Source organism: Dipodomys merriami, unplaced genomic scaffold, assembly GCF_024711535.1.
Source record: "Dipodomys merriami isolate MVZ:Mamm:240054 unplaced genomic scaffold, mDipMer1.0.p SCAF_12, whole genome shotgun sequence".
Lineage (NCBI taxonomy): Eukaryota > Metazoa > Chordata > Mammalia > Rodentia > Heteromyidae > Dipodomys > Dipodomys merriami.
In genome coordinates, this window is record NW_027202493.1 from 41,166,485 (window position 1) to 41,190,795 (window position 24,311).

The 24,311-nt window shown below is 43.8% G+C and overlaps 1 protein-coding gene across 1 annotated transcript in view; it reads right to left on the minus strand.

Moving 5' to 3' along the window:
* Positions 1-1,204: 1,204 nt before the first annotated feature.
* Positions 1,205-24,311, minus strand: part of Ebf2 (EBF transcription factor 2) — a 184,015-nt gene continuing 160,908 nt past the window's right edge. The window contains exons 11-16 of the mRNA XM_070016691.1: positions 20,840-20,928; positions 19,376-19,441; positions 19,114-19,291; positions 16,721-16,906; positions 8,660-8,827; positions 1,205-3,976 (exon numbers count right to left, since the gene is read on the minus strand). Coding sequence (XP_069872792.1) covers positions 3,945-3,976; positions 8,660-8,827; positions 16,721-16,906; positions 19,114-19,291; positions 19,376-19,441; positions 20,840-20,928 — 719 coding nt within the window. The 3' untranslated portion in view covers positions 1,205-3,944. The remainder of the gene's footprint in view (positions 3,977-8,659; positions 8,828-16,720; positions 16,907-19,113; positions 19,292-19,375; positions 19,442-20,839; positions 20,929-24,311) is intronic.

The window sequence follows — 24,311 nt, forward strand, 5'->3', positions numbered from 1 at the left end:
CCACAAGCTCTGTGAGGCCGCAGCACTGGACACGGGGCTCCACATTCAGTGCTGAACCCATTCAAGTCCCCGCACTTAGGAACCTTGCATCGGAAGAGGAGCCAAATAACCCACAGAGAAACGAATGCAAATGATGACAAGGACATGAGCAGAGCTCAGTTCCCGAGGGCGGATGGGAGCACTCGCATCTTCAGAGAGCGGCTAGGGTCTTCTGGCAGAGGAAGGGCCAGAAGAGCTTCAGAGAAGCAAACGCCACGGCTTCCCCAGTTTACCATTTAGAAACACACCTCAGCCACTCACTTAAGGAAACAAGTTCTGTGGTTTGAAAATAACCTGTACTCTCGCTGCTGGATTCTCAGCAGTCTGGTTGACAATGTCAGTTAGGGGCTGGAGGCATGGCTCAAGGTGAAGAAACTTCCATGGAATGCCTACCGAGCACAAGGGATGCCTCGGGTTCCGCTCCCCTGGTAACATACATACACAGTGACTCCCCAGCGACCTTGTGAATTCCATGCGTCCAGACCAGGTAGAGTGGGGTACAACTGTAGTGCCAACGTGGGAAAAAGTGAGACCCTAGCTCAACCAACAAACTAGGGGTGGTAATGCATATCTATTTGAGAGACTGAAGTAGGAGAATCACAGTCAGAAGCTCACCCAGGCAAAGGCACAAGACCCCACCTGAAAAATAATCCAAAAGGAGCAATGATTGGGAGCATGGGTCAGGTGAGGTCCTGAGTTCACTCTCTAGTATCAAAGAAGAAGGAAAAAAAACCATGAATCCAAAATCAACTAAGTAAATAGAGTCCTTTTTTTAATTCAGGGGAGGAATATGAAGGAATTTGAACAGCTGGAGATATAGATAAAAAATATGCACAGAACATTGACCTACCATCTCCTCTAGGTAAGTATCTTGGCATATGCCCCGTGTAAGTAAAAGCTGTATGTTTTTCTCAACCAGAGGAAAACTCAGAAACCAGCAGTTATGAGAAAACCTACACCAGCAAGAGCAAATCCCAAACTACATTTCTTCTACTTAAATTAATAAAAAAAAAAAAAGCAAAGATCATTTTTACAGTACAAAAATTTTTATTTTTTGTTAGGATAATTTAAAGTTTAAAACTGAAGTAGACATATTCATTTTACAAACAAGATATTCTTTCATAATAAGTAAGACCATTAAAAACAGTAAACAAAAAAAGCCGTCTTTACAAAAAGCTCTGTGCATAGCAACTTTATACTGGATTTAACTGACAAAGCAAAACAAAAATGAAACTATACAGTTTCAAAATGAGACTTTACTATACAAAAGGTAGAGAAAGATAATGGTTTTTAAACCATGCATATTGGCTTGAAATGTGCAAAGAAAAACTGGGAAGAATTTCGATGCTATAACCCAAAGAGAGAGAGAAAGAGAGAGAGAGAAAAATAATGGAGTAAATTATCCTTTTAAATGAAAACTCTTACACAGCTCCTCTTACAAAGATAAGATCAAATTTTGTAGTCACCTAGTAGAAGTATTCGTATTCCAAGTGGCACCATTTATAAACCTGGGACCGAAGAATTCATAAGCAATGACTAGAGAGAACAGAGTCACTTTGTTTTTAATTTATTAGTACACTAAAAGTAATCCTTACACACATTTTGTACAATTAAATAGATCTGTTGCTGCCAAGGTTCTAGCTGTACTGTCAAGGGCGTCTGATATTTAGTTACACACAATTTTTTTTCGGTGTAAAGCTACCAAGAAATTCTACAATCCTTCTGAAGATAGTACCGCACTCATCTTCATGCAAGAGCAAAAATTCACAGGTTCTAAAAGCAATGCTACTTTAAAGAAAAAAAATAAACATTTCCTTCTGTTGGATTGGCTCCAATCCAGATCTCAACGTGCTTAGTTTTGTTCTGCCATCATTTCGGATGGCGGTGTTCGCCCTCCCCACACATTCTTTCCTTGCACCGGGTTGTTCGCTGGGGAAACGTTTTCTCTCATGTATTTCTGTGTATTTTGGCGCTGTCAGCCCTCACGATGAAGGACTGTCAACAGTTGTGACAAGCATGCCAGGTTTCTAAAACCATAGATTCTCATGTGCATAGAGAAAAAATATGGGTCATACTGTTAAGCCCAGAGTGAACTAAAGGCAAATCAGACTGTTGAGGTTTGGGGATTTGCAGCTAGTGGAGCAACAGGGTCCACCTAAACATGGCTTGCATGCACTCAAGTTGTTTTTATCAACTTCTAATGCTAGAACCCCAATCCAGACCCTCACAGATGCTATGTCTGTGTCTAAGCTCTAGTACTGCTAGCCCTGACCCAGGGGAACGTGGTGACGGGCTGGTGACCCAAGTAAGTCCAGATGCATGTCAGGAACCAACCAACCGCTGTCAGCAGCTACTGCAACGTCTCACCTCTAAGAACTAGTCACAGGACTATGGGCTGGGTAACTGCACTGCTCAGAACACAGCCACCCCTAATCTCTGAGTCTCCTTAGAACCCCCATTTCCATGTCTTTGAACATCAGGAGACTTTGGGGTTCTAACAATCCTCCTCCTCAACCCGTCCCACTCTGGTCTGGAAGTCATGTTACTTGGAATACATACATACTGTTTCCTTAAAGAGAATTTAACCACAGAGACCAGGAAGAGTTAGCAGAGTGAGGAGAGGACTTGGACATTTTCAGACTGATCTGAAGAGTTGAAGACATAGCATCATCTCATCGTACTCAGCCTGGTTTTTGAAGTTCTGAAGTTTTTTTCCCCCTCTGTGTGGAGAGAAGGGAAGAATTGCAAGAGGGCCCGTGGTTAGCAAAGTCCAGTGGCTTTTGGCTCTTCTCAAAGGTGGGACATTTCTCTCCTCAGATGCTCAAAGCCTGAGATCAATGAACAAGCGGGGCTTTGTCTGCATTGTTGAGGGAAGAGCTGAGTTTTTAGAGACTGCTCACCAAGAGTGAATACGAAAAGGGGTCTATAGACTAATTTGAAGGTAGAGGAAGCTGGGTGTGGAGTGATAGGTTGGAGTGTCTGTCTATGTGTATTCTCTGAGTCTGTTTTTGGAGGGAGACAGTCCTGTAGGAATCCACATACGTTCCACAGTTTTGCTCCTGGGTCAATAAAAATGATAGAAAAGAGGGAGGTGAAGCTGAGGGTGGAGGCCAATAAGTAACTGTAGTTATAATCACACACCTTTAAGACTTGTTACTACATGTTTGATTCGTTTCCTTTTTACATCAGAAAGAGAAATGGTCTCTTCTTTAAAGAAAAAAAAAGGCCTTAATTTCTACTGCTACTTACAATAAGTTACACGTTTATTTATTTAAATAACTGTAAAACATTTTAAAATTTTCCCTTTTTTGTTTTTTTTTAAGAGATTAAACTATAAGGAAACACACATACAACATTTCATCATTCAATTCAGGTTTCTTTTTTTTTTTTTTTTAAGAAAGTCTTCCATGCTGGTACCCTGTTTTGTTCAATGGTTTTTTTTTTCTGCATAAACTAAATTGGTATCTGAAAGGCTTCATAGAAAATAGAAACTTTCAACTTTTTTCCTACAAAGAAAAACAAATAGTATCCAAAATATTAAGCATGAATTGTTTGCCAATTTTTTTCTTAAATATTTTACAAACACAGGAAGGTGGTTTTCTTCCCCCCCCCCATAATGTTCATAACAAAGCATTGCATTTCTGCTCTCAGCACTGACCACGTCAATGACATCTTTTGTCCTGGTCCCCAAAGGGGTCAGTTTGTGTAGCTATTGGCAAAGCTACAGGAGAAATGTGAGACCAAGAAAGATGACGGATTTTGCCTTCCCAGATCTGTCCATCACGTCCACTTGGGCGGGGGCGGGGGGGCGCAACTCTCCCCCAAAGAGCTTAGAGTGCTTTCCTCATTATTGGTCCATCAGAATAAGTAGTTTTGTGCTATGAGAAAGCAGGACTCGCTCTGCTTCACATCGGGGGCACGACGAGTCCGGTCATGGCTGCAAGGCAAACAGTGACACGGGAATGAGACTGGGGGACTTGGTGTGGCAGCACTTCTACCACAGAGAGGAGGGCAGGGGGTGTGGAGGGGAGAGCCTGGGACAGTCCAGAGAGAGGGGCAGGTTTGGGCTCACAGACAGAAGCCACTGGCCCAGACACACAGCTGTGGAGGTTCTGCTGCAGGCTGAGAATGAGATTGTTTTGTTTTCTAGTAAGGAGTTATATCAACCACATGGTGGATATAGACAGAGCATCTATACTCTAGCTTATGCACCTATAATTGTTCATCATTGGACTAACAATAATTTCCAGATTATACTATCCCCAGTCCCTTATATGGAACAGAAAAGGAAATTCCAGATGTCGAGCCCATTGGCTGGTATATCGTTGATAATAGATCAGGCTTTCTATCCTTTGTGAGCCTTTTTGTTGGTTGGTTGGTTTGTTGGTTGGTGGGCTGAATTCAGGGCCTGGGCACTGTCCCTGAACTTCTTTGTGCTCAAGGCTAGTGCTCTACCACTTGAGCCACAGCACCACTTCTAGTTTTTGACTGGTAAATTGGCGATAAGAGTCTCATGGACTTTTCTGCCCAGGCTGGCTTCAAACTACAATCCTCAGATCTGAGTAGCTAGAATTACTACTAGGTGATGCTATCATCTACAAGTGCCAATCCACTGGGAAGAGAAAACTTAATTTCACTCTTAATCTGGGAGTCAGTCATCCCTTCCTCCCACTCCAGTGCTACCTCCCATCTGGACAAGAAGATGTGGACAGCAGAGCAGTCCAAGAAGATATGGAAATCACACAACAAAATGTATTCCTTTCCCCTGTCAGGGAGGAACCCAGAAGATTTTCACATTTTGAACAATGGCAAAAAAAAAAAAAAAGACTTTCTCTGAATCCAAAACTTCTAGCCACGTCTGGGTCTGATTCTCTGATTTCTCTTGTCTGCACCGTACCAAGGCAATGACAAATGTCATTCTAGCATGTTGATGAAGGGCACTTAGAAGCAAGGGGCCAAAATTCTGTTTATTTTCCCCAATTTACTCATCTTTTTCTCTCTCTTTTCCCCTCCTTCTTTTCTCTTTTGCCTCCCTCCCCCTCCTTTCCCCCCACTGCTCCCTTTCTCTAGTCCTCTCGGGCAAAATCGTCAACCATCTATTTCCCTGCCCATACAGCCTTTATTGAATGTTTGCGAGATCTGGATTAAGGTCTTACACAGCTAGCAAAGCCTTAATTATTTTTGCCTGTATTACTATATATTGAATCGATGTAACTTTTCAATAAAGGCAGTTCAATTCTGGACACTCCCTGATGATTTGAAGATATAGCAACTCTAGTAATTATCCCAGAGTGCAAGAGGTTTTTTTTTTTTTTCTTCTCTTTCCTAGAGGGAGCTAGAAAATGAATCAGACACACGGTGTATAATATTATCTTGACAATCTATACTCATCAACTATAAATGCCTGATAAATGAGGCCGAGGCTGCAGACAGGCCTCTCTAGCGGGGGTTGAGGGGTGGGGTGGGGATATTCTGACTCACATGCTGAACTTCACCCTGTCTGTTATATTCAACACTTCTCCACCCATGTCTGGTTTCTGGAGGTCAGGCTTGCCCAAGGAGCACTCGGAGGACAGAGAAGCTCAAGTGTTCAGACCCATCCCATGCCAGAAGACAATGGACTCCCCCCACAGCTCTTCCCAATCCCTCCTCCTTCAGCACTGGGTGGGCTGCACCTCAACTCACAGGGTAACCTCGACGTTTCCACTTGTAGGAAACAAAGCCCGCAGACCGGTAGCAGACAGACACCGGAGAGGAAGTTAATCGTTTCATGGGTAGCAGCGGAGAGACTTTAACTACACTTGAATTGTACAATCCCTTTGCACCGTGGGCATTTCCCAGGAAAGCAATAACCTTCCTTTGGCCCAGGTGGCAAGCAGATAGTAGTGAAGGGTGAAAGGTTAACAAGAGGACTTCCGTTAGCACAGTCTCTGGTAAGATGGGGGGCTATCAGAACCCAGGCTCAGAGATCCAAATGTCTGGGTCCAAATCATCAGACACTTGCTGTATGGCCTTGGACATGGTACTTAATACTAAAAGTGGGGATGGCAGCATGGCTCAATGGAGGGACTTTGTTGCAGGGCACTCAGTTCAGTACGTTGCTCACGGCATATCTTAGCGAGTGCTGGTTGCACATGCCTCTGCTGATAATTAAGAGCTCGTCTACAAAAGCACCCTTCCTCACCTACGTTTCTCGGTCTCCCCCTGCCTGGGAAGCCGGTGCCCTGGGCGTATCCAGGCCCTGCCCTCCCAGGAGGTGCTCATGCATTAAACACCAGCTCGCTCTTCTCCTGCTCTGTATCTCCTGGCCCCTCGGGGAGCTGGACAGTGAGCCCCTGCTGACATGGTCCCAAATGGAGACAAGCAGCAAGTGGTTTGTCCTTGCTGGTCTTGAGGCAATATCCTCTACCCATCTTCACTCACACTGTTCCTTCCACAGTGGCCTCGAGGATAGCTACGGATTGTCCTGTGGGGTAGACGAGGAAACCGAGGCCTGCCAAGAGTTGAACTCCAGTTCCAACAGACGTCTACAAAGTGAATCATGCTGCCGGTCATATTCTTTAGGACTCTCCTTAGACTCCAGCATCATGTCTCCATGCATCCCTTTCTATTTCCATCGCTCTCTGCAATTGCTCTAAGCTGACGGGGCTGTCTGCAAGGGTTCCCTTGCATTTATTTTTTGAATGGTCACATCAACAGGGAATCTTGAAGGGAATTATGGGATTCAAAAGTAGTAGGAGACCTCCTGTGATTCTAGAGAATCAAGAGCCTGGAGCTTGTGCCTGTATACAGCTAAGTCATCACCTTGACAGACACGATCAAGGATTGAGGCTCAGCCACTGCCCCAGGACTAGCATCCTTGCTGCTGGTGACAGGCCATGTGCTCAGCTGAGGACCCCAGAGAGGGTCTCCCTTCCCACCCCATGACCCAGGGGCCTTGGACCACAGAAGACAGGGTTAGGTGGCAGGCCACGGATCCAGGAAAAACTCTGCCTCAGCCTCCCTGTAGCCCCAAATCCAGGCAGGGCCCACAGCGAGTCTCCCTGGGGCGATCAGACCAGATCAGATTCAGATCTGGAATGGGCAGCTCTGAACCGCCGAATTCGGTGCCTGTGCGAGAGAGGGGGTAGGGAAGGCTGACGGGAGCTCAAGGGCCATTGCTTCTCTTTCCAGTAAAACCGATTGTCACCAGGCCAGGGCAGTGTTCCTGTCCCCTCCCGGAGCCCACGTGGAGAAAAACCAAGCTCACCCTCGTCTGTCACCCTGTGTTTCCCCACTAGGCTCAAAGTCTGTGAACAGAGCCAGGGGAGGTAGAAAGAGGGGCATTGCTATGGAACCAGTGTGGGGAAGGGAGACACAGCGAGTACTCAGCCACAGCTTGCTCTCAGGGAGGAAGTAGATTACCGGTGGGATGGAAGCCACTAGTACTTGATGAGAGATGGGCCTCCCCCTCCCCCAGGGCAGGGCGGGGGCGGGGAGGGGGAGCCCGGAGCGGGGAATGACGCTTAGCTACAGGCTGCACTGTTTCTCTACGGCATGGACATCTGGATATGGAGAAGAAAAGCTCTGTGAAGGATACAGATGTTTCCAACTATCCACATGTTGAGTGGCACGGAGCCCCTGCGGCTGAGTTTACTCAGAATTGGCAGAATGCGGGGCCCGCCTCCGCCTGATGGGCTTGGTCCATACCTCCATCAGCTCTGGCAGCATGGAGAGGATGCTGTAAAGGAATCTCACACAGCCCTCAGGGCGTGATTCACACACAAGTGGACAAGGACCCCTCTCGCGCATCCCCGAAAAATCAGGAACTCACACACTTATTGAAACCACGGGGGGTGCACAGCTCCCGCCATGGTTCCCCACTACGGTTTGGGGATCCCCAGCTGTCCTGCTCCAGGAGGGGTTAACCCAGCCTCGCTACGGTTTTATCCAACCCTGCTTGTCCTGTGTTCATGTGAAGATGCGCGAGTCAGCTGCAAAGCACTGTGGGATGCCAGGGAGCCATCGCGCTCAGCAGGCTCCAATTTGCTCTTTGGCCGTGAGCTGCCTCCCGTCCTCCATAGGGTGATTCGAGTCTCATGTACTCATCACATTCGAGTTATGTCATGTCACATTACAGTTTCCGACGTTGCTTGAAAGTGCCTTTGACGGGTGATATTAATTTTTGTTCTTAGAAACAGTACGACCTCTCTCTCTCTCTCTCTCTTCCTTCCCTACCCCACCCCCGATCAGGCGCCTGCTATCAATTTGGCTAGCATGTTAAACCAGAATTCTCAGAACTTGCTCCCGACTCCACGTGTGGTATGGGAATGCAGCGTGGGTGGTGAGCCGGTTAGGGAAGAAGATGATATGGCTACGTGGCATCGGATGGGAGGTCAGACACCTTTCCACCGAGCACACAGACTCCAGACACTCCGGGACCACAGGTGCAGCGGTTCCACTGGAATTCCATGACTTGCAGCTCCCTGACCTGTCCCTGTCCACCCTCACCCTTGCTTTGTGATGGCTGCACAACCCCGACGGCTCTCTCTCTCTCTAGTTGAGTGACCATCCAGACTACTATGGAGCAGCGCTGTGACCACACCTGGTCACCTGGGTCTCACCTATTCCCCAGGCTTACCTCTGAATCCATTTCCGTTACCACTGGAGCAGGCTGGGGACGGGGAGCCTTGGGGCCTGATGACAGGGGCGAAGGCACTCTTCTGTTTCACAGCAGGAAAAACTGAAGAGGAAAACGGGAGGATGGAGGACGTGCTGGACGAGCCAACGGTTGGGCTGGAGGACATGACTGCAAAGCAAAGCACAATCATCTCAGAAAGAGGGATCCTCCAGAAACGCGTGGAGAAATGCTTCACGTATAGGCACAGGTCCAGATTCCAAGATCACAATAGAAATGAAGTGTGACATGCTCCCTGTCCCCAGGGGGTGGGCACACACCCTGTCTGTGATGGTCAAGGAAGTTCAGGCAACATGCGCAGATGCATGGACAGAGTTCCTTCAGGAAGTCAATGGCAAGATAGGTCTGGTTCGTGAACAGATTACTCGAGACTGACATCCTTAGAAGGTTCTCAGATTCACCCAGCATGAGAAAACTCTCTCTTACCCTAGGAGAAGTCCTCTCTGGGGCCCATGTGCCTCCCTGCCAACTCCCAGGCCTCCAGAGGTTTGATTTACAGGGTTACTTTCTTCTTTGAGAATGCTATCTCGGTGGGCCGCTTTCTCATTAAATGTAAGAGTTTATTAACATTTAGAAGATCACTTCCCTCTCCCCGGACATCCGGTGCTCCTGGGAAATAAAGCTACAAGCCCGCCTCCTCCGATATAATATTTAAAGGGGAAAAAATCCACACCAATATTAACAATATTAACATTAAAATGTCTTAGGGGAAGCCAATATCTAAGTGTGGTAATTTCCAAGAAAAATAAAGGCAATTTACACAACGAAGTGCCTTCCTCTTAAATCCACATATTCGTCCAAGTTACATCATACAAGGAGATAACTCTATCTGCCCTGTGTAACAGGCATGGGGTGGGGGTGGGGTAAAATGAGTTTTGACAAAGGTTACAAAGGAGGAAGTCCAAGGTGAATTGAAGCTCATGTGCTTTGTATCTCCTCTTTCCTTCATCTTGCTATGTAAAATTATATCTTGAGCTATGTTCACCCATATATAAAGTAATCATAAAAGACATCTCCAGTATGGTGACTTTTACAGAAGAACTATGAGCCAATAGTATCACAAAAAGAACTGTCTCTAAAAATACTTATCCTTAGCTCATCCTGACCTAAAGAGCCATACAAAAGAAAACATCTGAATAAATTTATTTCCTCAAATCAGATACACAAAAAAATAAGTTGCAAAGAAAGACAAAATCAAGCATCTCATGTAATAATTGAAGTGGTAGATGCATAGAACTTGGGCCAATGCACTCTGGTAAGATAGGATGAACATTAAGCACCGAAAGTAGGTCTTACTCATTGTTTCTGCGAAATCTTCTTTTGTAGTTTTGTCTCTAGCATCAATAAACTAGAAGAACAACATAAAATACTCCTCCTTTCTTTAAGGTACAGATTTAGAGGCTGAGACTCAGGAGGCCCCAAGGCTGATGAAGGTTCAGTCTCTGTTGTATTTTGTTGTGTTGTTGTGTGACACCAAGAGAGCAGATTGGGTTTTTGGGTCCTCGATGGTAGAAGTGCTACTCAAACACAGTGACAAAGATGGTTCTTATGATGCAGCCTTGCATTGACTCATACACTCCCTTTCATTTATACCCAGCACGTGTCCCCTTTCTACAGACAGTCTCTTTCCTAATCACTAATTCCAGCCTAAAGTGTGGCTCAGACACAGGGTGTTCTGGTAAAAGACCAGAAGGCACACCATACCAAGCTCTGCTAGGTGATGTCAAAGAACTGCTGCACCCCCACTTAGCAAATGGGAGTCCCTCTGCACAGCACATTACTAGTAACATGAACTCATTAAAAAAATAAACAACTGCTGCAGAGTTGAATAAGTACCAGCCTTGGTAATTGTTTTATAAAAATGATCAATTATATTCCAGTAATTTAAAAGTTAATACAACTGTAACAAAAGTCCTAAAGGGGATTTTTGATATGTATTTCAGAAAAAAATACTGTGTTTCTTGTGCTTCAATAGTGACTTTGTCAGAGGTTTTGCCAAAACATTTGTTTCAACTAGTAAGGAAAACACTGATATTAAATATTACATCTGTGTCAGTTAAATCAGTGCTATTATTTATAATCAGTGTTATATTAATAAAGAAATAAGAAACTTGAGGGTCCAGAAATGGGCCTGGTATATGTAATATATATATATATATATATATGAATTGATACATAATAAAGGTAACATGTCCTGTTGTGAAATTATGTATTATGAAATACATAGCAACACCACACTAAAATTTGGGAGACTAAATTTAGAGAACTTCATGTTCATCACCAAAGTAATCTAAATAGATCAAAGAAGTACATGGAAAAAACAAAATTATAAAGGTGCTAGAAGAAAACTTAGTAAGAATATGTAATACTCATGATTCATTTACCCTAAAGCTTAAATAAAAGTTTGCAACATTATATTCACCACATAATAAAAAAAAAAAAACACATCTATACACAAAAGGCCAAAGCCAAAGTAAGAAAAAAATATTTTCAGCACTTACTTAAATCTGTTCATGTCCTTGCTAGCTAATATGTTCTTATAAGTAAATTAGAAAAACACTCCATTTGGAAAATGAGCAAAGAACATAAAAAGTAAAGCCACTAAAGAAGAAAAAAAATGACCAGATGACATGTACAGAAACCCACAAACTGATTAGTAATAGAATGATAATTAAAGTACTAACAAGATGTTATTTTTCTCTTACTAAACTGATAAAGATTAAAGAAAAAATTAACCGGGCAGAGCAACATATATTCCCTCTTTTCTAAGGAAAGAATCAATTTCTCTGGAGGGATTTTGGCAATACACTGCAAAATCTTTTTAAATGTTCATATCCTCTGACCCACTAATTTAATCTCAAGAAATTAATCCCAAGGAGATAATCAGAAATGTGCCAAAAAATAGATCCAAGGGCATTTTTATGATCATGAAAAATTGAGAAATAAGTGACCCTCAGTAGGGTAAACTATGTTTAGTCCGTATAGTAGAATACTACATTGAGACTAATGTTAGGGAATATTTAACATACCTGAAAAGATATCTCTTCAGAATAGAAAAGCAGATTATATATACATTAACACAGTTTTACGGGTACACAAAATTCATATAGCAAAAGTCTAAAAGGATGTAATATATAGCCAGCCTGTAAAATGGCTTGTCTGATGAATGAGATTACAAATATTCTTATTCATTCTTATTATTATCCTTATTTTCATTTTTCTACAGTGAAAATATATTACTTCTGATGTGGGAGAAAACAGGATGAGTAACTAATATTTGAAAATAGAAAATCTCTATTTCATTGTTCAAAATAGTCATCTTTAGCAAAAAGAGTAATAGTTTCCTGAATTATTTTTATTTTCTTCTTTAAGGTTTTATGGCCTGTCAACAAAATTGTGTGTTAACTTCTTTAGCACAAAACAAACAGACAAACAAACTGAAGAACAAAGATAATAAATCCTCAGATTCCTGGGGAAATTAACGTCCTAAAAGCAAGTGCCAGCCCCGGTGTCTGTGGTCCATTCTTAGAAGTAGAGCTGTGGTTCAAATGGTAGAGCGCTAGCCTTGAGCACAAAGAAGCTCAGGGACAGTGCCCTGAGTTCAAGCCCTACGATTGGCACAAAAAAGAGAAAAGAAACAAGTATAATTTCTGTATCAATAAATTAAAAGAAATTTATTCCTCTTAGGGTGACAGCAGGCTTTCTTTTAAAAAAGCCAAAACTATTTTCCACACAAAAAATAAAACTCTTTCCATGATGTTCTATTAAATGATAACAATGCTTAATATCATACAAGAGAAAACTCTTGATATTAATTTCTAAAAAGGTAAAGATACTGAAGCCCAGGTCCCCGTTTAAGTCTGTGAAGAAAGCAGAAATCTCCGAGGACAGGTTGGATTCCTGCCTGGCTGGATTCTGCCCCAAACTTGGGGTCCATTTGGTGGCTGGGTCTCCCGGGAAGAAGAGGTCCCTTGGGTGTTGGGTAAGCCAGGTTTAGGGAGGGCAGAGGGTATTGTTTGAGGAAGGCCAATCACATGCATTTGCAACTGAGAATTTCTCCAGTGGATAGAGGCCAAGGTAAAGGCAAACACGCCTGGCCCAGAAAGCTACACGGATTGGGGGAGTTAAGGAAAAAGCCCTTTTCTTTTAACAAAGATTGACTGGCTGCCCCCAGCAGGAACCCGCCAGCATGCAAGCCAGGCTCACACTAAGAGGTCCCGATTGTCAGGGGCTTAGGATCCAGCCACAGCAACTCACAGAGCTGGAACCTGGCACACGGTGCTATGGCCAGGAAGTGACGTTTGTATGTAGATTTGAGGGGGGAAAAAAACGCCCAAACATCTGTTTGACCATGTTCTGAAGCAGCATGAGAGCACACACAGAAAGACACAGGTGTCTGATCCTCAGCTGTGGCTGTAATGAAAGGCCAATGTGACCAGGAGCTGTGCCTCTGTTTCTTTGTTAAATGTTGCTGGCAAGGGAGGGCCCGTGGTATGGTTCAGCTACAACAGGTTGCAAGAGTGAAATCGTAGATCTGTGTTTTAGACACAGGCAACTGAATCCGTAAGTTGTTCCTCTCTGGGTTTTTTTTTTTTTAATTTCTTTCCTTTCCTTTTTTTTTCCTTTGCCAGAGAAGTAAAGACTTGGTTAGAAATACAGAGCAGGTAGTACTGCCATGAGCTCCGCTGGGGAAGTTGAAGGCAATGGATGGATGGTTTGAAATCTCCTGCCCACACTGCAACTCCTTCTGACCATCTCTCCAAAACGAAGCGCTCACTACCAGCTCCTCTGCTCTTTCCTACTTCCTAGTGGGCAAAGGGCCTTCTTCCCAGGATCCCTTTCTCTTCTGTGTATACCATCCTGTTTTCACAGGTGATACTTTCTTGTGGCGGTTGGTGTGAGTGATCAGAAAGTTACTTGCTAGGGTGAGAAGAATGCCTCTCTACTGGATGGATTACCTAGTAAGACCTAGTAAGCAATTAACACTCACACAGGCATTTTTATGAATGAAAATTGACCCTACCCAGGTGCTGGTGGCTCACGCCTATAATCCCAGCTACTCAGGAGGCTGAGATCTGAAGATCACAGTTGGAAACTAACCTAACACATACATGAATGTATGATCAAACTGCATAAAGCTACCTTTTCCATAGCCTGGAAGTGGTCAGAGAGGGAGGAATTTTATATGATTCAGGCTAAAAATATATTACAAATACGCTAATATTTTCACATCCTGGAGTAATTTCATCACAGGTAATCTAGAGGCTGGGGACAGAGGTTCTGGTCCCACGTTTACTGTTCATTGGCTAGGAATCTTTGAGTACATCATCCCTCACCTCCTCCAAGGGAGTGTGGTGATGACACTGATGATTTGCAAGGCCTCGGGGAGCTTGTGAGGACCTGACTGACTCAGGCTGTGAATTTGCTCTCTCACTGATGACATCATCATTCTGTGACAAGATTCATCCAGTGGCTCTCCTGACACCACATGGCTTGTGGGATTGTTACACAGGTGGTCTCTGCCATACGCAAGGAAGGCCTGAGGGCAAACCTCCTCCCGGTCTCCTTAGCGGAAGTACCCATATTTACCCTAAGACCCCTCACAAGTAATATTTAGACATAAAATCTCTTTTTTTTCTTTTCCTGCTAGTCCCCAGGCTTGAACTCGGGGCCTAGGCGCTGTCTCTGAGCTTCTTTTACCCATGGGTAGCGCTATACCACTGGAGCCACAGCTTTACCTCCAGCCTTTTCAGTAGTTTATTGGAGATGAGAATCTCACAGACCTTACTGCCCAGGCTGGCTTCAAACCAGGACCCTCAGATCTCAGCCCCCTGAGTAGCTAGGATTATTTTCATAGGCATGAGCTACTGGTGCCCGGCTAGGACATAAAATCTTAGCACAACGTTCTCCTCTAACATTCTGTAAACTTGAGACAATATTAAATAGACTGAATGCATGCATGCTTGCCCCTTGGACTTAATCTAGTTTTCTTAACCACTTTCCCTTGTATCTCAGTTTCCTATTAACTCTGGGTTTATACATGCCTATTACCTATTTGATTTTTATGATATGTCAAAACGTTGGGATGGGATCAGATTTTTTTAATCAATCAATCAACTGACAATAATTTATTCCTGTTGACACTCAGAACTCATGAATCGGGACTACTGGAGAGGTCTACAGTGACAAAACTTGCGTTGTGCTGAGAGAAATGAGCTCTGCTATTTTCTGCTACTTGTCGCTGTGTCCCCACACACGGTGGAGAGTGGACTGTGTGTCTTCAACAGATAACCCAAAAATAACTCAAGAGGTCATATCCCCTGGGAACCAAATGTCCAAAGGCAGCCAGAGGCAGCCGCCACGGCCGCCACCGCATGAGCCTGGCGGGCACATCTGTGTGCTCTCCTTCATGTGTCCTTGTTGCTGGCACAAGGGACGCACTCTGGGTAAAGAGAGGGCAAGCTGCGGGGCCTTGCGACAACACCCAGAATTTCAAGAACACTCTCCTCAGGCGCTCATGTTCCTTGCCTCAAGAATTCCCTAAGTAGGGCTGGAAAAACATACACACTGGCTCAGTCTCCCGGGACCATTGTGTAAGTCCCCAGCCTGGCCATCTGGGTTCTTTACCCAAATGGGTTTTCGCAATGTCCCGGAGCCACAGATTAGGATTAAGGAAGGGGTGACATTGATCAAGATGCATTGTCCTTATAAACAGATGTGTTGAATCAAAACCCCTTTATAGCAGCTACTGAAAGATAGTTTAAAAATATAACACAGAGGGGCTAGGAAGGTGGCTCAGTGGTAGAGCGCTTGCTTTGCATGCCTGAGGCCCTGGGTTCAATTCCTCAGCACCACATAAGCAAAAAGAAAAAAGCCCTAAGTGGCACTGTGGCTCAAATGGTAGAGCGCTAGCCTTGAGCTGAAGAGCTGAGGGACAGCGCCCAGGCCCAGAGTTCAGGCCCCACAACCGGAACCCCCCCTAAAAAAAAAAAAAAAAAATATATATATATATATATATATATATATATATATATATATATATATATAAAACACACAGAGCTGGGCGCCGGTAGCTCATGCCTGTAATCCTACTCAGGAGGCTGAGGTCTGAGGATTGCAGTTCAAAGCCAGCCCGGGCAGAAAATTCCCCGTGAGACTCTTATCTCCAATTAACTACTCAAAAACTAGAAGTGGTGCTGTGGTTCAAAATGGGTAAAGCATTAGCCTTGAGCAAAAGAGCTCAGGGACAGCGCCCAGGCCCTGAATGAAAGCCCCATGATTAACAACAACAACAACAAAAAAGAATGTATATACATTATATAGAAATTATATGCATTACATACGTGTGTGTACATATATATATATATATATATATAAATCAAAAAAGATTGAGCAGCACTGTCTCATTATGTCACAGTTGTCACAGGCTTTCATCAAGTACACCAAGAACATGATGTGACAAATAACAACCTGAAGCCATCAATTCAGTGCCCAAATCCTTGCCCTGCTGTATTCAGACTATGTGGTAATGGGTAAGATGTGCACCAAAATTCTTTGTCTAGGTCAGGGCTCAAGTGGTAGAACTCCTAAATAGCATGTGAAAGGCCTTAGTTTCAAATCCCAGTACCACTAAAACCAAAAATCTTTGTCTATCACACGGCAATAACATTAACTCTGGACATTTCTCATGGACACAAAATGAAATATTGCACTGTCAAGTGTCTGATGAAGAATATACATGTTTTTGACTGAAATGGAATCTTCCTCTCTGACACACACCCAAGCCCCATGTACTCTCCTATACCAAGAGAACCATTTCTTTCCCCAGAAGGCCTTGACTCCAAAGGCAACTAAGAGGAAAGAAGAAAATACAGCAAGGACATTTCCTCCCCAACCCGGACCATCCCTCACATGCAAGTAAGATTCAGGAACGCAGCTCTCCCCCAAAAGGCTGATCGGAGAGTCGCAAAGACCTGGAGCCGCAAGGACGTGGAACACACTTACTTCCGTATGGGGAGCCGGTGGGGGAGCCGTTCAGGAATCCCGGGGATCCCGGCACACCCAGGTTGGCCATGGGGACGTTGCTGTAGCCGTTCATACTGTTGCTGGAGGTACTGTAATTAGACTGCTGAGGTGTGGAGCTGGAGGAGTAACCCCGCGGGGAGATGCTGCTTGTGTTTCGAATGTAACCTTGACAACAAAAGAAAAGCTCAGCTAGGTCAGCGGGTCCCCACGGCGGGCCGTGCGTGGCTAGCACCGGTCCACACCGGTCCAGACCGCCACGTCACAGCACTGTCCATACATGTATACACCCGACAGCGATCACATCTGTCACATTAAACACGGATGGGTTCTTTGTGTTAGGAGCATTCCAAATCTTTTCATGTAACTACCTGGAATTATACAATTATTGTTGACGATAATCGCCCAAGCATGGTCTTCAACACTTTGAATGTGCTCCTCTTACCTAACTATACCTTTGTGGCAGCCTTTTACCCATCCCTCTTTCCCTGCCCCCTCTCCCTCCCACCCACAGCGCACCCGTGATGTTCCTCCCTGTTCCAATCCCACACTCAGCATCTCCAGCACACCCTAAGGAATGGGACTCCTATGAGATACGAATTGCTGGCACGGGGAAACATGTGTACATTAAGTAAAGCTGGGCAGATGTGATGCGCGGTAGCTAGCTCTTGAAGATCCCTCGATGAAACGCCTAGAGAATAAGGAAGTGACTTTAACTTTGCTAATCTTGCATTTCCCACGATAGAGAGCATCTTTTGGGGGAGGGTGGGAGGAAGGCACCCTGCTAACATTTCTGTTGTCAGTTGCATTCTGCAAGATGCAAGTTCGGTAGCGTGAGTCCGCAGGGGTTACCATGCCTTCAGTGTTGGATGGCAGAGACTGGGATCAAGTTCACTCAAAAAGTAATGAGAGCGGGGGGCTGGTGGCTCATGCCTGTCATCCTAGCTACTCAGGAAGCTGAGATCTGAGGATCATGGTTCAAAGCCAGCCTGGGTAGGAAAGTCTGTGAGACTCTTATCTCCAATAAACCACTCAGAAAACCAGAAGTGGCACTATGGCTCAAGTGTAGAGCACTAGCCTTGAGCTGAAGAGCTGAGGGACAGCACCCAAGCCCAGAGTTCAAGTCCCATGACGAACAAAAAACAAACAACAACAACAAAAAAAAACCAAAAGTAATGAGGGGCTGTTCTACGTATTCTGTTCTTTAACCTAAGACTCTAAGACACCATGAATTGAGTGTGGGCACTCAGTGTGTGCGTGGGCTGGGGAGGAAGATAAATCCTCCCCCATGTGTGTGAAATCCAGCCCAGTCTCTCCTGAAGCAAACCCATGAGATAATTGTCTCTACACCTACCTAGCCAATAACCCCAAACTGTCATCAAATAAAAAAAAATGTTGCTATATGGTCCACAGATCCCATGTTTAACAAAAATAATAATGAAGTAATAATGTCTCCCACTTACTCTCTTATGAGAAGAGCCCACCTTGGGCAAAATATATGAGGATTCTTCCTCCCATAGATAAACAAAATTAGACATAAAAATATCCCAAGGTGAAAGATGTCAGTAGGAAAATTTACTCCTTTCAAAAATGATTTATGAAAGGTAGTTAGATTTGCCCTTTAACAATAAAATTGACCTCTGATAAAAATCAACACCATGGGAGCTGGGAAGGTGGCTCAGTGGTAGAGTGCTTGCCTTGCATGCATGAGGCCCTGGGTTCAATTCCTCAGCAGCACATAAGTAGAAAAAGCTGGAAGTGGCTCTGTGGCTCAAGTGGTAGAGCACTAGCCTTGAGCTGAAAAGCTGAGGGACAGCACCCAGGCCCAGAGTTCAGGCCCCACAACTGACAAAAAAAAAAATCAACACGATGTACCTCACATGTCGAAGTATAGTGGACTGTAACATTGCTTCTTATCTGTATATAAGATAACACACAATGGAAGTTACCCAAATAAGATCAAGTCATTCATTCACAAGGGGAGAGACAGATAGAATGAATGAGAATGGCAACAGTTGACCTTATTTTATTCAATTGGATAACTGAAATAGTATAAATATAAATTTAGTAAATATCTGCAAACCTAGTTTCCACGGGCCCAAACCCTTCTGAATTTATGCTAGTCAACCTCATCTTTACATGTTTGCAGTTAACGAGATTCTCTCTGGTGCCAGAAGCTCAGATGTAACGATGTACCATCTGCAATGCTGACAGGGGCCAATCTGTGATGGTGCGGCTTACATGGGGACGGCTGTGTTCAAGGGCCACTCTGTTGGATAGTCCTAACCTCCAGTTCCTTCTCCTCCAGCAGAACCAAACATTTACATGAAGACCACAAACATGCATTCTGACTGGATTCAGAGTTGAGGCTGTACCTTGATTATTTCCTTGTGTTGACTCTGAGATGCTGACCCCTAGCTGGCTGCCGTAAGAATTGATGCCCATCATGCCACCGTGCGCTGGGGAGCTGGAGAGAGCTGGGATCTGACTGGGGTTCCTGGGGACGCTGTACAGAGCCTCCGCGATGTCTGCAGCTCGCTTCAAAATGATGTCCTATGGAGGGAGAGGTGGGCGTGAGCATCGTGCCCAGCGTGGAGGGTCAAACTCCACACGAGGGGTTGGACGAAAGTATCCCACCTGGTTATTGTGGGGTGTTCCATAGAGGGCCTCCACAAGGTCAGCAGCTCTCTTCAACAGCATTTCCTGGGAGGGAAAGAAAGGAGGACTCCGGCTACCATCACTATGGAAAACCCCAAACGGCCAACAAAAGAAACGCACAGATTAAACGCAAAACAACACAATTATATGTCAATAATTACCAAGCGGTCTGATGCTTGGTAGAATATTTACATCTATCATTTCATTCTGTTGAACAATGAGTCTACAAGGTGGTCAGGACCCAGACAAAACCCATGACCAACCACATGGAGGGAAGAGTTGCTTAAATTTAATGTCTTGAAAATTCAATGAAAACAACTTCTAGGCATCATATTTAAAAACAAGATGGAGGAGAAGGGGCAGGAGGAGGAGGAACAGGAAGAAGAAGACGAAGGAAGAAAAGAGGGGAAGGAGAGGAAGAGGAATAACAATAATTCTGGTACTCTAATTAACCAAATATTCTTGACATGATTGATGAACCTGAGGTTAGCTGTTTGCCAAGGAGCTGTCCAGAGTACTGAAATTATATTGGCAACACGTATTGCAAAATTCTATTCTAATAAAGATGAAGTCTTCCAGTAATATTTCCCCTGTTCACGTTAACCAGAGAGAATTAGTTATCTCAACTCCCACTTCTCTCATCTTGTCTTTTCTACCTCCTGTGTTTTTTTTAACAACCTTTTAAATTGCTATTAGCCTACTTTCCAGATATCACCTAATTTAATGGTGGAGCTGGGGATTTTTCCAGGAGTAAAACCAAGGTGTGATATAGAAATAACTGGTACTTGAATTCCACTCACAGCACATGATAGAGAACATAACATTTTATAACTTGTGCATTTAAAGTGCAAGTCAAATACAAGCGTAAAATTTTTATTGTTTCTCATTAGTTGAATGACAACTAATAAATTGACATGTTTTTTAAATAAAGAAAGCGAATATCATGGGCCAGATTTGCAATGAAGTTTTCATAAGCAAGATCATTTAAAAGTGATACATTTCCACCGATGTTTTCTGTGGAGACATTTTTATTGTCATTAAATCTGTATGTACATAGTAGGCCCTCAATGAATACTTGTTTCTAGATTGATGGGCTTCTGTAATATAAGCAAATAAAATCATATTTAAATACAAAGCAGAGGAAGCCCACATTTCAAGCAATTAAGCAAAATGTTTATTTCCACAAAGTTGGCATTGTTTTATCATCTGACTATTCTTTCAGCTTATCTGTTTTATAGGCTCCAAAATTTTTAGGTTTCATGCTTCCGGAGAGACCAAAGATAATATATTTCATAGTCTAAATTTTATGTTCATCTCGTTCCTACACTTTAGCCAATTTCAAGGGCTAATTGATTTTAATGGGGGAGTAAAAGGCTGGGTTTGTCTACATTTGCTAGGATTCTACAGAGAGGCTTTCCTAGGTCGAGTTTCCAAGTATCTTACCTTAGCTAATCTCTCAGGATCCCCAGGGTGCCTGGGGATGACTTTCTGCAGCCTCTGGAAGCCGTAATCAATGGTGGGTTCATTGAGTGCTGAAAGAGAAAATCCTCTCTGAGTCACACAGCAAAGCCAGAGAGTAACCCTTCTGTTAACGCCTCACGCAGGTAACAGAAGCCTTCTGCTACTGTCTCTCGCAGAACTGACAGGCACAAGGTGCACACAGGAGATCCTGATACCGACGCTGGTTAATTCACATGCAATTCTGGAATCGATCTTTCAAAATAACATTTTTTTCCTTTATCATTCTCATCACATGCACACATAACCTTCTGTGATCTTGTGCTCATAAAACCCTGCCCTTGTGCGCCCTACACTTGAGCCCTTTGTGGTTTAGGCATCTACCTGTACTTTTTGTTGGATGAGGGGAGGCACTGTTTATTGAAGGCAAGACGTATGCATGCTAAGCAAGTGTTCTACCTCAAAAAGTATTTCTCAAACACACATCAATCACTTAACTGTATTTTTATATCCAGTGTGTGTGTGTGTGTGTGTGTGTGTGTGTGTGTGTGTGTGTGTGTGTGTGTGTGTGTGTGTGTGTGTTGTGTGGGATCGAACCCAGGGCCTTATCTATGCAAGGCAAGCACACTACCTCTGTGCTATATCCCTAGCCCAGCACACACATTTTAGAAATGTCAGGTTCTTGTACTACACCAAAATATCCATTGAAGCAGAATCATTTTGTCTCACCCACTGGGTTTTCATGGCTGAAGACTGCCAGGAATACAGTAGGCGCTTAAGTGAGTAATTCTGAGTATGTAAATGAACAAATGACATCCTTTAGTATCTTGGTTCTTCTCAAGAATTTTCAGCGTTGGTTTCTTTGGGGTTTTTTTTCACTCCTTTGCTCCCTTTCTTTTTCCTTTTCTTCAAAAGTTGTTGATTAGATTTTATGGTTTTAAACCTAATGCTTGACCAAAGGTTAAAAAAATCATACAAAGAATAAAATAATAGTGTGCACTCCTGTTAGAGAATAATAAACTCTGGAGAGTGTGGGGGTCTTTTTTGAAGTCTTTCTTTTCGTACATGTATTTTATGAACATCTGTTGCTATTACTATATTGAAACAAGGCCTCTTCAAAGAAATTGTAACCAAACTTCAATATATAGTAAAAAAATAAAGCCACCTGTAGACACCATCACTTCAGAGACAAGCACAATTTACCTCTTCTAGCCTTCCAGAGTTAAACACACGTGTACTTAAAATTACTGACATTGTTACATCATTTACTTTTGAAAACCTTCTAAACAATACTGCATGTCATGAACTTTCGCCAGGCTATTAAATATTCCTTTATAATTAAAACTCCTGCAAATTTCCTCCATAACATACTCCAGTATTTATTTGCATGGTTTCCTAATTCTGGGTATTTTGTCAAGTCCTTATTTCTCACTATGATAAAAAGCAGAGCAATAATTTGTTTGTGTATAATTTTATTTCAAATGGAAAATGCCAAGAATTAGAATGACTGGACCAAACATTACAGACAAAGCCTTTCACACACTGCTGAGTCACTTTTTGTTAGATTGTAAGCTTGAGTCACTGCACCCAGATTAAGTAGAGACATGTTAGTATGTTCTGAAAAAGATATTCAACATGGATAGCACCTCCTGCTTAAAAGTTTGAACGAATCCCAGTCAAATTGTTTTTGTTGAGTTCACTGAACCAAGGGGAACTTTTTCGTCTTCATCCCAACTTGGCATCAGACACAGCTCACATCTGCTCCTTCTGGAAATGTTTCTCTCCACCGGCTCTCCTGAGTTCACTCTGCTTCCCACTAACCTGTCTGGTAAGGCATCCCGGCCTGCTCTGGGGCTCTTGCTCTGCAGCCCATTATGCAAATATGATGCCCTTCTAGATTGTTGCCATGGTAACTTCACCCAGCCCCCCACCACCACTCCCATGTCCAGGTATGTGCTGATCACCACAAAATTTTATTTCTAGTTTATAGCTTGCTAGGGATTCGGCCTGTAATATCCAACTGTTGGCTGGACGGCCACCTGCATACCCACCGGCCCCTCCCTCCCAAAGCCTTCATGCTCCGGAGATTCCAGGCGAGTAGCAGCATTCACCTGACTGCCGAGCCGAAACTTGCATTTGTTCTTCTTTCTCAGTATCACATTTGTCTAGAAAAGCCATTCATTTCCTCACAATTCTAAATGCTTTATCATAGATCCAATATTAGATTTGTTTTTACCTCCCCTTCCGTTAAAATTTCCCAAACAGCTATATTTCTAGTTTTCACTTCTTTTTTTGTTCCAAGAAAAATAGGTATACTTTCTAGGGGGTTGAGTATGGATGGTTGATCCCAGACAACTGCCCTGGATTTTCCAAAGGTAGTCTTTGGGAATTGGAGTGGGTGTTTTTGTTTTGTTTTGTTTTTTGTTTTTTTGTGAAGGGACATACTAGTCCCATCTGTCTTCCACAGATAGTGTTTTAATGTTCCATTCACTATCACGTATTATTTGTCAAATTATTTAACCCATTTTATCCATTTTTACGATGGTGCTTCTCTTTCCAGTCTCCTTACAGGTCTAACTCTATTCTTTCCTAAGAGTCTGGAGTCCAGCTGCCACACAACCCGGCGCGCACACACCAGCACACACATTTTCTAGCATGCCAGCGGAGCTTAGGATCCAGCATGAATAGATTCCCATTGATTTTATTTCCCTCCAACTTATTCCGGAGGTGAGAAGTGATTACGTCACCATTTTGCTCAGAAACACACGGAATAGCTGTGTGCTGTAAGTGGAATCCTGTAAACTTTTCCTTCTGTTTAGCATTTGAAGTCATCCATTTAAGAAGCTTTTTCTTAATAACAGGATGCTGAGTGTCTATGACCTGCAATAAGAACATCGTCATCCCCTCCCCCCAATCAGGATATACTGGTGCTTTTCCCTGTGGTGGATAGTCTACTGGCCTTGAACCACGATCCTTCTGTTTCTGCCTCTAGAGCAGGTCATCCACAATCACAATTCTCGTTGAAAAAAACCTATGGGCTGAACTTCATCCCCACATTAAACTAGGGGGTGAAAGAAGGATCTGAACCCTGGCTCCTGTAATCCCTAAATCTGCCTCCGAACTACAGACAGCCCTTCCATCACTCTCTGCGCCTCTTCCTCAGCTGCAGGAAAGGGCTGCCCCTGTGGGTGACTCCCGGAGTCACCTAACTTCTAAGTCGCCGAGAAGTTACAGGGCAAACAGATCTGGTGACAAAACTCTCAGCAGCAAACATTGTTTCGTTTGCCATCCCAAGTGAAGAGCTTCTTCTTGGGCATTTGAAAAGCTGAAGGCCCGGGAATGCTCATGATGGGCTGAACACACACGGAAGCAATCCCCTGGCTCACCAGTGCAGCCACGCCCCTCTCTACGTAGCATCCCCCCCCTCCTTTCCATCTGCGCCGCCACCCACCCCGCA